This window comes from Microcaecilia unicolor, chromosome 3 (assembly GCF_901765095.1).
Source record: "Microcaecilia unicolor chromosome 3, aMicUni1.1, whole genome shotgun sequence".
In the NCBI taxonomy this organism is placed as follows: Eukaryota; Metazoa; Chordata; class Amphibia; order Gymnophiona; family Siphonopidae; genus Microcaecilia; species Microcaecilia unicolor.
In genome coordinates, this window is record NC_044033.1 from 397,868,194 (window position 1) to 397,882,401 (window position 14,208).

The 14,208-nt window shown below is 42.9% G+C and overlaps 1 protein-coding gene across 1 annotated transcript in view; it reads left to right on the top strand.

Moving 5' to 3' along the window:
• PKHD1 (PKHD1 ciliary IPT domain containing fibrocystin/polyductin) overlaps positions 1-14,208 on the top strand; it is a 980,909-nt gene that overhangs the window by 130,315 nt on the left and 836,386 nt on the right. The window contains exons 18-20 of the mRNA XM_030198735.1: positions 5,671-5,761; positions 8,219-8,361; positions 12,215-12,345. Of these exons, the coding sequence (XP_030054595.1) occupies positions 5,671-5,761; positions 8,219-8,361; positions 12,215-12,345 (365 nt within the window). The remainder of the gene's footprint in view (positions 1-5,670; positions 5,762-8,218; positions 8,362-12,214; positions 12,346-14,208) is intronic.

The window sequence follows — 14,208 nt, forward strand, 5'->3', positions numbered from 1 at the left end:
CTCAGTTTAGCCAGGCTTTCAAAATACAGTTCAGTTCTAGCCAAGCTTTCCAAAACACAGCTCAATTTAGCCAGGCTTTCAAAACCACAGTTCAGTTCTAGCCAAGCTTTCAAACCACAGCTCAGTTTAGCCAGGCTTTCAAAAACCCAGTTCAGTAATGGCTTTGCGCGGGCTCAAAGCCTAGGGTCCCACCCTCTTGGTCAGTCATACTCCTACCTGACCTCCTCCCGCTTGACCCGGCTTGGCCCCGCTACTTCCTTGGCTTTCGCTGAGCCAGAGCCGAAAAGTCCATCGGCTCTTCCAGGGTGTTCTCCGGTTCAGTCAACTCCATAGGGCAAGGCTCACTCTCTCTCTCTCGCTCCTCAGGAGCCCAATCCATATTCTCCTCGCCCCGCCCTTCTCCCAGCTGCTCCCCCTTTCTTTCATTAAAGCTCCTTGGTGGCTCTTCTTTCTCCACCCACCTGTTCCACCACCTCTTCCACCAGGTTGGAGAATCAGCCTTATTCCTTCCCCTGCGGCCCTCCTCTGGAGACTCCTGGGAATGCACATAGTTTCTCTTATCCCCGGTCTCCCTTGGGGCATGCTGGGAGTTGTAGTTCTTTATTTCTAGTTTTTTCCTGGGGAATGCCTGCCTATAACGGGGGTATTCTGGCCTATCCCAGGGTTCCTTTGGGGCCTGTCCTACATACTCTTTACAATATGTGACTACAAATGCACGACTATAAAATAACCCTTCACGTGACTGACAGTAGTAGGGTAGAACGCCGTGGAGGGGCATAATCGAATGGCACTGGCGATCTATTTTGGCGGTGGCGCAACAGCTGGCCATAACCGTATTTTTGAAAATGATGGCCGGCCATCTTTTCTTTCGATAATACGGTTCGAACTGGCCAAATGCCTTAGATTTAGCCGGGTTTGAGATGGCCGCTTTTGTTTTTCAGCGATAAAGGAAGCTAAAAGCGGCCATCTCAACCCCGGCTACATCCAAGGCATTTGATCGTGGGAGGAGCCAGCATTTGTAGTGCACTGGTCCCCATGACATGCCAGGCACCAACTGGGCACCCTAGGGGGCACTTCTAAAAATTTTTTTAAAACCCACAAATAGCTCACAGTTGCATAGCTCCCTTATCTTGGGTGCTGAGCCCCCCCAAATCCCCCCCAAACCCACTCCCCACAACTCTACACTATTACCATAGCCCTTATGGGTGAATGGGGGCACTTACATGTGGGTATAGTGGGTTTTGTGGGGGTTTAGAGGGCTCAACACTTAGCACCACAAGTGTAACAGGTAGGGGGGGGGGGGGTTGACCTGGGTCTGCCTGCCTGAAGTGCACTGCACCCATTAAAAACTGCTCCAGGGTCTTGCATACTGCTGTCAGAGAGCTGGGTATGACATTTGAGGCTGGCATACAGGTTGGCAAAAAAGGTTTTTATTTTTATTGTTTTAGTGTGGGAGGGGGTTGGTGACCACTGGGGGAGTATGGGGAGGTCATCCCCCATTCCCTCCGGTGGTCATCTGGTGAGTTGGGGCACCTTTTTGATGCTTGGTCGTGAAAATAAAAGGACCAAGTAAACCCGGCAAAATACTGATTAACGCCACTTTTTTTCCATTATCCGCGAAAGCCGGCCATCTGTTAGCCACACCCATGCCCGTCCATGTCCTGCCTTCGCTACACCACCGACATGCCCCCTTGAACTTTCACTGGCTCGGCGATGGGAAAGCAGCGATGGTGTCAAAAAAGCAGCTTTTGATTATACCGATTTCGCCGCTTTTGAGAGATCTCCGGCCATCTCCCGATTTATGTAGGAAGATGCCTGGCGATCAATTTTGAAAATAAGCTTGATAGTCATATTTCATAAGGAACAGAATGAAGCAGAGTTTGGGATAAGTTGTGGAGTGCAGATTTTGAGGACAATGAAAGTAGGGCAACCCTTTACAGCAGGAGTTCTCAACCCAGTCCTCGGCCACACCCAGCCAGTCAGGTTTCCAGGATATACCCAATGAATATGCAACCCTCAATCGTAGAGTGACAAGCTGTATCCTGTTATACACTATTAAATCCCAACCTCCTAATAACAGCTCAATAATTTATTCATCAATTTGCAAAAATCTACTTAACGAATCTATTCTTGATTATGCAATACAGTTCACAAAGCAAATCCAAATTTCCATGCATCCAAACACTCATTCATTCATTCATACTTCCCTATATCACAGTATTCAATAAGTGTGCTGAAACATTAAATAGACAAATATCTTCAACCCCGTAGTTTAAGCTGATACGCAGAATGGTAAACTGTGTCTGTCCATAGCAAAACTTCTCGAATTGTCCACGCTCAAACCGTTGTTTTCTTTCAAATAGTGTCCACTTCCAAAAAGGTCTTTCAGTCTTAGTGTACTGTTCACTCAAAGGACCAGTAAAACCTTATCCCAAAACACAATCTTATCAGCGTCTCCACTCATTGAATGCTGACTGCATACGGGTAGCTGTTGACGTCATCAATAGTGCCAAACTGACTTTAAACACTAATGGTAGGGCCACCACTGGGTGTACAGACATTAAATTTAGAAAAACATTTAAAACAGCACCTATCCTCTGAAGTGGAAATAAGAAATATTTCAAGTCCTACCTACATAGCAGAATAATCTCTCTTTTCAACTCTTCTGGTAATATATTCCATTATTCCACAGCAGTAATTCTAAAAGCCTTCTTTCTCCATGGTTCTTTCCCTATGACATCCTTGTCTGGGAAGACCAAAATTTTTATTTTTTTAGAAGATCAGAAGGGATGTAGGGATACATAATGCTACACCTGGAACCACAACTATTTGGCAGTTTGTTTTGTTATGTGAACATGCAGAGCAGACAGCCATGTAAAGGTAGAGCACTCATCCTAGCCACCATGATGTGCACAACATGACGTTTTCTCAGTAAGTTTCCAGCAAGACCAGCATACAAAGCATTACAATAGTTTAATGAACTAATAACCACCTGTTGTGCCACAGAGCTAAATACATCTGGCTAATAAAGGCACATCTGCCAATCAAACTCATGTGTGCCAATTTTTTGCACAGATTCAGTTTCAGGTACATCTATTTCCTTACATACTCTGTTTAGTGCTCTCTTCCCAGCTCTGTCCCTCTGTTGCCATTTACCTCTCTTGGGAATGATATTTGCTTGTTGAATCTGTTTCTTAGCCTTTCCCAGCCTTCCTCATGTGGACACGGTCCTTCTTCTAACCAGGCAGAAGGAACAATTTGTATTCCCTTGGCAGAAACAGCCTGGTTAGGAGAAGAGTGTCAGCAGCTCCAGAATTGGGGAGCTGAGCGAATGCCACCATTTTGTGCGTGTTCTTGTGCTTGAAACCTCAGTACATATGTTGCACGCACATATGACAGTACACTCAGATCAGTGGATGCCTCACCACATATGAGCAGTATATGAGCCTATTCTGTAAAGGGTGTGCCCATCTGTGCACCCTTTATAGAACTTGACTAATTAATATTTATTTATTTGTGACATTTGTATCCCACATTTTCCCACCTATTTGCAGGCTCAATGTGGCTTACATAGTACCGGAGAGGCATTCACCAACTCCGGTATGAACAAATACAAATTGATGTTGTGGTAAGATAAGGTTCATGTGAACAGACACATTAGGGAATCCCCCAAGGTCATATACAATTGTTTAGTAGTGTCTCATAGGAAACAATGGGAGGAAAAAACCTCAGACCTTATTGTAGCATTTCACTTTCATTGTGCTTTATCACATTCAATCATCGGCATAAAAACTTCCCTTAAAACATTTATCCCCCTGTTTACAAAGCCAAGCGGCAATGCCGACACAGCCCATTCAAAGTGAATGGGTTATGTCAGTATTAGAGCATCAGCAGCTGCTAGCACGGCTTTGTAAACAAGGGGGTTATTCAGTATTTTGGGGGGATTTTTATATTTTTGAAAAGAATCTTAGCTGCATTGTGTTCCACTTGAAGATGGTCAGTGCTTCGTGGTATAACCATAACTGAATCAGAGATTTTGAAGAGGACTCCCAGAAATCAAATTAGATGATCAACTAATAGAGCAGCAAAAATTCTTAAATAGCGAGTGCTTTAAAAGAAATCACTTCATAAGGCTTCTACTTTCAGCTTATCTTTTGATTGCTCCAAAATGGTGGCTTAGCATTACCAATCGGAGAATCGACCCCCCCTCCTCCTGACTGGAGAGGACAGGTGTCAGTCCAAAAAAGAGGGAGTAATCCATGGTTCATGTTCCATTCATTATCCTTGATTAAATAAAACAGACATCAGTAATAAAATAAGTAGATCCAGTCTACTGCTAAATAAATGTTTCAAGGGAGGTTTTTTTTTAAATGCCGATAATTGAATGTGATAAAGCACAATGAAAATGAAGTGCTACAATAAATTCTGAGACCTTGTTTCCTATGAGATGCTACTAAAGATTTGTATATGACCTTGGAGATTTGATATATTAATTAGTCAGCTTTTGATAACATTCCTCCATTCCTCTTTTTCTTTGGTTGTATTTACCCTTTATAGCAGTGGTTCCCAAACCTTATCCTGGAGGCACCCCAGCCAGTCAGGTTTTCAGGATATTCACAATGAATATTCATGAGGTAGATTTGCATGCAGTGGAACCACTGCTTTATAGAATACATGAGTACATGTTGACACTGCCATTTAGGTGCACCCCTGTTTAAATGAACTCCCTTTGGTAGAATTACCCTTCATGAGGGTAATTCCATAAGTAGCTGTATAGTTTTAGGTGGCAAGAATACATATAAATAAATACCAGTATTCTAGTAATGTGTGTGCAAATGTGGGCATATAGCCATATAAATGACCATTTTCTAGCTATACAATATTCTGAAACTACACATCAAGATGGGATGGTGCATGCTTTGCAGGTGGGCATTCACATAGTAAAAGATTGGGCCAGGTATGACTGGCATTTTCAGCCAAAACCCAAACCCAGTTTTGGGGTTGGTTTCTGTGCTGAATCCAAAACCGAAATTTGGTTGGCCTCTGACTACATCCTAAATGTTTAGCAAGCATGCTGAGCTTAAAGTTCAGTAGCTGCAGCATGAAATCCCTCATGCTTATTTTATTTATTTAGATTTTGCTCATACCTTTTTCAGTAGTAGCTCAAGGTGAGTTACATTCAGGTACACTGGGTATTTCTCTGTCCCAGGAGGGCTCACAATCTAAGTTTGTACCTGAGGCAATGGAGGGTTAAGTGATTTGCTCAAGATCACAAGGAGCAGCAATGGGATTTCAACCAACCACCTTTAGATTGCAAGACTGGTGCTCTAACCACTAGGCCACTCCTCCACTTGTCAGCTCAATGTGAAAGGGATGGGTAGCATGGACAATTTCATCACTTCCTCTCAATCCTTCTACCAAATAAAACCAGACCGCATCCCCCATCAAGGCAGCCTGACCTATATCAAAAGCAGCCTGAACCCACTTATCACCTCTTAGCAAGATTCCCAGCCTCAACCAGCCTGAGTAGCAGAAGCTGGACTTGGATATAAAAGCTTAATTTTTACATGTCAGTTTGCAAAACTTACACAGAGCCATCCAATCAGCCTTCAGTCCAATTTTAAATCTCATTGAAAATGCCATTGTATTTTTGTTTTGTTTACCCTTTAGATCCAGAAAGCAATAGAAGAAATGCTTTCAGTAAAATGTAGGACTGAACCATCTTCTGCTTCAGTGCTATTCAGGATGGGATTTGAGACAGGTAAGATATTTACACTGTGTTTCAAAACAAAAAAAAAAAACGAGCTCTACAAAGCTTGTTTTCTGCATAACTATCAAAACCTAACCAATTTCATTAAAATTTGGCATACAGTACATCAGCTTGAATAAATTTGCAATAAGCCTACAGCAGATGTTCAAAATGTCTCCCACTGGCAAGCACACATGCTTGGAGTTGTTTTCTCCACTGATCAACTACTACATCAATAATACCCTGACTCAAGTTGGCCCACACCTCAGCCAGATACTACTTGAGGTTGTCAGTGACACGAATCAACCTTTCAACACTCTGCTGCATAATACCCCAAATCATGAAATCAATAGGATTTAGGTCTGGATTGTTAGGGGGCCGCAAGTCCAGCAAAATGAAATCCGAAGTCATTCTCTGCAGCAGCTAGATGTTTTCACAAGCACGAGGCATAGGTTCGCTGTCTTGCTGAAACACGTAAACAATGCCAGCGATTCACCAAATGGCCGGTAGCAGTTGTGATAGTAAAACTTCACAATAGTTGTCACCATTAATCTATGCACCTGGGTTGAAGAAGAAAAGTTCCTTGCATCCCGTTTTGGACACTCCAATGGAGACCATGGCCAATTCGCTGAATGTTGAGCGAGTATACAGAAGATGATCGGCAGCAATATCGTGGTTCTTCACTGCAGTCTGGGTGTTGATAGCTGGCTCAACCATGAAAATGTTCTCATTTGTAAACTAAATGAAATCAACAGCATGTGGGGGGAACTAGCAAAGGAGTTGCTTGTACTGTGTCATATGAGCAATGCAGTTGTTCTCAGCTAGCTGTTGCGCTCGCCTCTGCTTAAGACACCATAGGTCATGATCACTGTTGATGATTCGAAACACTATTGACTGAGAAGTGCCAGTTGCTTGACTATTTTGGTGAATGGACTTGTGAGTTTTAGGTGCATCCTCTTGATGCAGCATAAGTTCTTCAACTGTCACAATGTTTTCTTCAGTGTGAACTGATCGATCCCTACCACTTCCTGAAGTGAAATTAGTTGAGCCTGTTTCTCGCAATTTCTTCAAAACAATTTTACGCTTACTCTCTTTCATCTCTTTTCTGTAAACTCTTACACCAGTCTATAAGAACATAACTTTTCTCCAGACACAAATTTTTAATAAGGATCAGCTCTTCCTGACTGAAAACCATGGTAACTGTTTATGTTTAAAACAAAATGGCATCTGCGTGTATCATGACATAATCACTAGGTGGTGGTGATGTCATTTAGGTGAGGTTGGTGTTGTGAGTGTAGGCTTATTGCAAATTTATTCAGGGTGAAATATCCCAAATTTTATTGAAATTGGTCAGGTTTTGACAGAGTTATGCAGAAAACAAGCTCTGTATAATTTTTCTTGAAACACAGTGTATATGCATGTGACTCTAATTCTCATAATATTTCCATACTAAACTCAATATTCAAATGGTCTACTAGCTTCCACTATGTTGAAGAAAAATGTTGCTGAGGTCTCTGCACTATGGTTTTTATTTTAAGTTAATGTATGTCCTCCCTGTTGATATGTACATATGTAAAGCCATTTTCAAATCCATTTCTGGTATAACTGCAAGCACCTAAATGTCTTGTGCAAGGATGCCAGGTTATGCTAGCATTCTGTAACGGAACCCAGATGCCAGGTTCCATTATAGGTACCTGCCACTCGATCTCTGAATTCATGCACAGCAGAGATCATATCTGCCAATTAGAATTCTACCATCTCTCTGGTATTTCTGCTGTTTTCTTTTTTTTTAATTTCTGGAAGATTTTATTGAACATTGACAAATGTACAAACATCAGCAAAAACCATCGAGCAAAATCAGTACATGAGATCCAACGATCTGTTTTCTAGGCCTTCTTTGCATTTGCTTAAGATCTTGTTGTGGAGTAACTTTTCCTATTATAAAATATTTTAAATCCTTTACAGTATGTTTAGCTTGAATCCAAAGTGGTCCTATAGATGCAATATCCTTTGCTCTGTGGATTGCAGTAAATGTCTCCCTGAGCTGCAGCCTCCCCCTCAAGCAATCCTCAACATCTCCTAGGCCTCACCTGGAGTTCTCCATGGTAAACTGGTGGATGGGGCAGGAGCGATCTCTCTCCAGTTCAGCTCTGTAGCTCTTCTACTGTGCCTTCCTTTTACATGTCTATGTGCATATGCAATTTTATGAGTCCTTTTCAGCATATAGAACACCTTTTGAAAGTGGAAAATACTTTATAAAATTAACCCCAAGGAGGATAATTTTATAACAGATTATCTAAATTGTCATGGCACATAGAAAAATGTTTACTAAGCTGTGCTAAGCACTTAGCATGGGTCATTTTGAACCTGGAGCAGCTACAGGGAAGAAGGCAAGGGGAAGCACTCCTGCCACATCCACTAGACATTTCTGTTCTTGTTCAAACAGTAAATATTTTATTCTCCTCTAAGGACTGGATGATTCTGGTATGGATGGACACCTGACCAGTGGGACAGAGCCCTTTTGTGGCAGGTTCAGCATCTTGAGGCCAAAGCATCTGATAAAATGTTCTAAATCTGCAATACGAAGATATGAACTCAATACATACTCTCATGTAAGTACTGTCTAGCCCAGAGTATCCTCTTAAAAACTGTGGAGCCCATTTACTAAAGAGCATTACCGTCTTAGCACAAAGTTAACGCCTGGAAGCATGTAACTATGCAACTGTGGAAAGAAGTTAATACAAATTCAAGAGGTGTTGTTAATTACATCTTGCACGATCTGTGCAGAGGGAATGGATCCTCAGAAGCTTAGCTGAAATTGGGAGGCGGAGCAGTTGGGGGGAAGAGGGGGTGGTGGTTGGGAGGCGAGGATAGGGGAGGGCAGACTTATACGGTCTGTACCAGAGCCGGTGATGGGAGGCAGGACTGGTGGTTGGGAGGCGGGAAATACTGCTGGGCAGACTTATATGGTCTGTGCCCTGAAAAGGACAGGTACAAATTCAAGGTAAGGTATACACATATGAGTTTGTCATGGGCAGACTGGATGGACCATGCAGGTCTTTATCTGCCGTCATCTACTATGATCTGTTCTGTAGTTCTCTGTGTTAAGTACAACCAACACACAATCCCCACAAAGAACAGTAAGAAAGTGTGACAATATAAGGTTAATGGGAAAAAAATGTTCCACTCAGTGTGGAAGCTCAAACGAGTGAAACCTTTTTTACCGAGAGAAATATTTAGCAACCTGGTACAATCTATGGTACTAACAGGCTTATTTTTGAGATCGGGAGATGGCTGGCGATCTCTCAAAAGTGGCGAAATCCATATAATCGAAAGCAGCTTTTTTGACACCATGGCCGCTTTCCTGTCACCGTGCTGGCGAAAGTTCAAGGGGGCGTGTTGGTGGCGTAGCGAAGGCGGGACATGGGCGTGGCTACCAGATGGCCGGCTTTCACGGATAATGGAAAAAAAAAAAGCGGCGTTCATCAGTATTTCGCCGGGTTTACTTGGTCCTTTTATTTTCACGACCAAGCCTAAAAAAGGTGCCCCAACTGACCAGATGACCACCGGAGGGAATGGGGGATGACCTCCCCGTAGTCCCCCAGTGGTCACCAACCCCCTCCCACACTAAAACAATACAAAAAAAACCTTTTTTGCCAGTCTGTATGGCAGTCTCAAATGTCATACCCAGGTCCCTGACAGCAGTATGCAAGTCCCCGGAGCAGGTTTTAATGGGTGCAGTTCACTTCAGGCAGGCAGACCCAGGTCCATCTGCCCCCTACCTGTTACACTTGTGGTGCTAAGTGTTGAGCCCTCCAAACCCCCCCAAAACCCAGTGTACCCACATGTAGGTGCCTCCCTTCACCCATAAGGGCTATGGTAATGGTGTAGAGTTGTGGGGAGTGGGTTTGGGGGGGATTTGGGAGGGGGGGCTCAGCACCCAAGGGAAGGGAGCTATGCACCTGGGAGCTATTTGTGGTTTTTTTTTTAATTTTTAGAAGTGCCCCCTAGGATGCCCGGTTGGTGTCTTGGTATGTGAGGGGGACCAGTGCACTACAAATGCTGGCTCCTCCCATGACCAAATGCCTTGCTGTTGCGCCGCCGGCAAAATAGATCGCCGGCGACCTATTTCGCCAGCGGTGTTCGATTATGCCCCTCCACGCCATCTAGACTACTGTAACGGTATCTATGCGGGATGCAAAGAACAAATCATAAAGAAACTCCAAACTGCTCAAAACACAGCAGCCAGACTTATATTTGGAAAAATGAAATTCGAAAGAGCCAAACCACTATGAGAAAAACTGCACTGGTTCCCAATCAAAGAACACATCGCGTTCAAAATCTGCACCCTGGTTCACAAGTACATAAGTACATAAGTAATGCCACACTGGGAAAAGACCAAGGGTCCATCGGGCCCAGCATCCTGTCCATGACAGCGGGCAATCCAGGCCAAGGGCACCTGGCGAGCTTCCCAAACGTACAAACATTCTATACATGTTATTCCTGGAATTGTGGATTTTCTTTTTCATTCATGGGGACCTCATAGACCTCATAGACCTACCAACCAGAAACATATCAAGATCAACACGAACATACCTAAATCTCCATTACCCAAGCTGCAAAGGACTAAAATACAAATCAACCTATGCATCCAGCTTCTCCTATATAAGCACACAGCTATGGAACGCATTACCAAAAGCCGTGAAAACAACACAACCACCTGAAATTCCGGAAATTACTAAAAACTAACTTGTTCAAAAAGGCATACCCAAATGATCCAACTTAAATGCCTTAACCCAGCAACACAAAAAAACCAAAGCTCACACTGGACATAATGGACATTATCTAACTCTTCTTCCTATGATTCCTCAATGTGTCTGTCACACATGAACCTTACCACTACCACACTTTGTATTTGTTATAACTGGTATTGGCGATCGCCTCTACGGTACCATGTAAGCCACATCGAGCCTGCAAATAGGTGGGAAAATGTGGGATACAAATGTAACAAATAAAATGCCTCAAGGTGCTCTTGAGCGACAGGTCTGTAGAGCTACAAATGATCCACCTGACCAATAGTACAGTCTAAAAAGGATCAATTACCTCATCACAGGCAAAAAAAAAAAAACCTTCCCAAAACCTTTACCTCGTCACAGGCAAAAAAACGGATCCTTTTTAGACCATACTATTGGTCAGGTGGATCATTTGTAGGTCGGTCAAGAGCACCTTGAGGCTTTTTCCTCCCATTGTCACACTTTCTTACTGTTCTTTGTGGGGATTATGTGTTGGCTGTATTCAAGAGCGGGAATTTTTGTCTCCACAACCATAGTGTTGGATATTGAGAGAGTTCTCTGTGTTAAGCACATGGCAGTCCTCCCCAACAGTTAACACAGAAGTTTTGCACTTACTGCTTGCTAATTTTGGCAATTGCTAAGTGGTATCTGCAAAACCTTATGGAGCCTTTGTAAATAAGCCTCCTGAAAAAGATGGAATATTAAATCTAAAATAAGAAAACAGTGGACAGTAAGGTGATAATAAAAATAAAATAATAATAATGCACCTACATATGGAGGCCTATAAGGTCTTAGTTTCAGTCACAACCACACTTTAAGAAAAAATATCCATATTAGGCACTGAAGTCCCAACTGCCACCCATCTTGTCCCCATCTATATAGCTGCACTTGGCCTCTTAGCTATATGGTAAGCTGTATTGTAGAAAAAAGCATTAGTATCATAACAATGTTATTTGAATGTTCTAATTGTGTGCTTATTAGATATTCCATCATTATTATGCTTTTATTGTATTATATTTCTGTTATTTGAAATTTCAGTGCTGTTAAATGTGTACATTTTTTATCCTGTTTCATGGTAGTCTTATTTTTAGGTTTCAGTTTACTGTTTTCAAGTTTTCTTCATTCATTGGCTTTATGTTTATACTTTTACATTTTACTATTGTTATGCTGTTATCAAAATTGTAAGTTTGATAAACTGTACCTACTGTACACTGTCTTGGGTGAATATCTTCTTGAAGGCGGTTAATAAATAAATAAATAAATAGATGGCACCTATATAGCACCTATTTTATAAAGGAAAATAGGCATCTACTTTCCTTTATTGAATACTAGCATAACAGGTTGGGCTGAACCGAATATTAATATTTGATTCATTTTGTCCCCAAATAGTGCCCCAAATACATTATTCGTATTTGGCTGAATTGAATAATCCAGGGCCCTACTGTGATAAATCCTACTGAAATAAACATTTCATCTCTGATTTCACATTGCTTCTTTTATTATTTGTTATGTTAAAGCTCAATGCTTATTATTCATATTTGGTATTTGTATTTGGCTGAATAATACTTTTTATTATTTGTATTTGGCCAAGTAGTAAAATATGCTATTTGGTACAGCTCTAATAACAGGTGATATATATACTGTACCTATAATTTATATATATTTTTTGCAGGTGTGTTTTGCATATAAAGGATTTCTGAAAGATTCCATGAATATTTCAGTGTCATATACCAACATCTTTCAGCAAACTGTGAAGAAAACTCTGACTTGTCTTTGGAGTTTTAATGAGAGCAATCCAGGGAGGTAAGACACATGTTTCTGATCGGCAGGATTAAAAAGAACCAGAGCAGCAAAAAACTTTATTAGGGGAACTGGGTTCAATTCCCACTGCAGCTCCCTGTGACTCTGGGCAAGTTACTTAACTGTCTATCGCCTTAGATACAAAATCAGTATTGTATATAATATGTAAACCACATTGAGTGTAACCACAGAAAGGCAGTATATCCAATCCCATTCCCTTTCCCTACCATTAAGCTCAGGGGCGGACTGACCATTCAGGCAACCGGGCAGTGCCTGTGAGCCCAGAGGCTCTAGGGGGCCCAGAGGCTCTGCCCAGATGCCCAACGTGCCACTGGTGATCTAGTGGCCTCAGTGGGGGGGGGGGGGGGGGGGGGGGGACATGTTCTTTCCTGCCTGGCCTGCTGGGCTGTCACTATTCCCCCCTGCCCGGCACAACCATATTTTAGAAATGGCAGCCGAGGCTCTATGGGGAAGTCTCAGCCACCATTTTGAAAACACGGCGGTGCTGGCAGGTGGGGGAATAGTGGCAGTGCAGTGGGCAGGAAAGAGCATGCTCCCCTTAGAGGCCACCAGACTACCAGGACCCCTCAGGTAGGACCAGGGCAGCGGGGGCATCGGCTGCAGCGTCAGGGGCAGCAGCAGGGGGGGGTTGTCAGGCAGTGGCCGGGTGGACGGCCCAGACCACCCTCAGTCCCCAGGGGCCCAGACCACCCTCAGTCTGCCCCTGATTAAGCTGATTCTCCTCCACACCTGAAGTCTTTAGCCCTCACAGCTAGGAAATTGAGCAGGGTCTAGTTTCTGCGCTTGGTGTTCAACAACCTATCCAGGATATCCCAATAGTCACTCAGAAACATTCCACTACTGTAAATGAACCTATGCTTTCAAGAAGAAGAGATTTTCAATCTGGTATTTCACTAACAACAACAACCTTATCACGTGCCCTCCTATCACCATATTACATCTTTTCCTTGTTCTACTAGAATATACTTCAGTGCCCTGTCAGCTTATCACGCTGCAGTGGGTAACCTTCCAGCTTCACATATACTTGTCCATTTCATGAAAGGTCTGCCTCATGTAAAATCTCCATTATAAAAACTTCAGTGTTGTGGGATCCAAATCTAGTACTTTCTTCGCTTATGAACCTGCAAATGTTGCATCTCTGAAGTTGGAGTGGAGGAGTGGCTTAATGTTTAGTGCAGTGTGTTGCAGACTTCCCACTACTGCCTAATAGCAGTGGGTTGAGATTTTGGGGAACCAGGTTCAATTCCCTCTGCAGCTTTGACCCTGCATAAGTCACTCGGGGGCCCTTTTACTAAGGCACACCTAAAAGTGGCCTGCGCTGGTGGAAGCGTGTGTTTTGGACGTGTGGAGGTCCATTTGCTCAGCGTGCCTGGAAAAACGGCACTTTTTTTAATGCCGGAAAATGGACGTGTGGCAAAATTAAAATCAGCATGCATCCATTTTCGGGCTGAGACCTTACCACCACCTATTGACAGTGGTAAGGTCTCATGCGCTAACCGGGCGGTAAGCGGCCAGTGCTGTAAACTGCCGATTACTGCCAGGTAAGCGCCATGCTGTAGAAAATAGAAAGTATTTTCTACTGCGTGTTTTGGCCGTGTGTCAAAAATGGAATTACCGCCCAGGGCATGCAGTAGCTGTGAAGTAGTGCCAATTTGACATGCATTGGACGCAAGTAGGTGCCTATGTGCCTTAGTAAAATGGCCCCTTAGCCCTCCATTGCCTCAGGTACAATATAATACTAGATTGTGAGCCCATTAGGAACAGTATCTGAAAAAGAAAATTTTAAACTGCTTAGGTCAGGGCAGTAAAAAAAATTAATAAATTGTAAAGTATTTTTCCTACCAA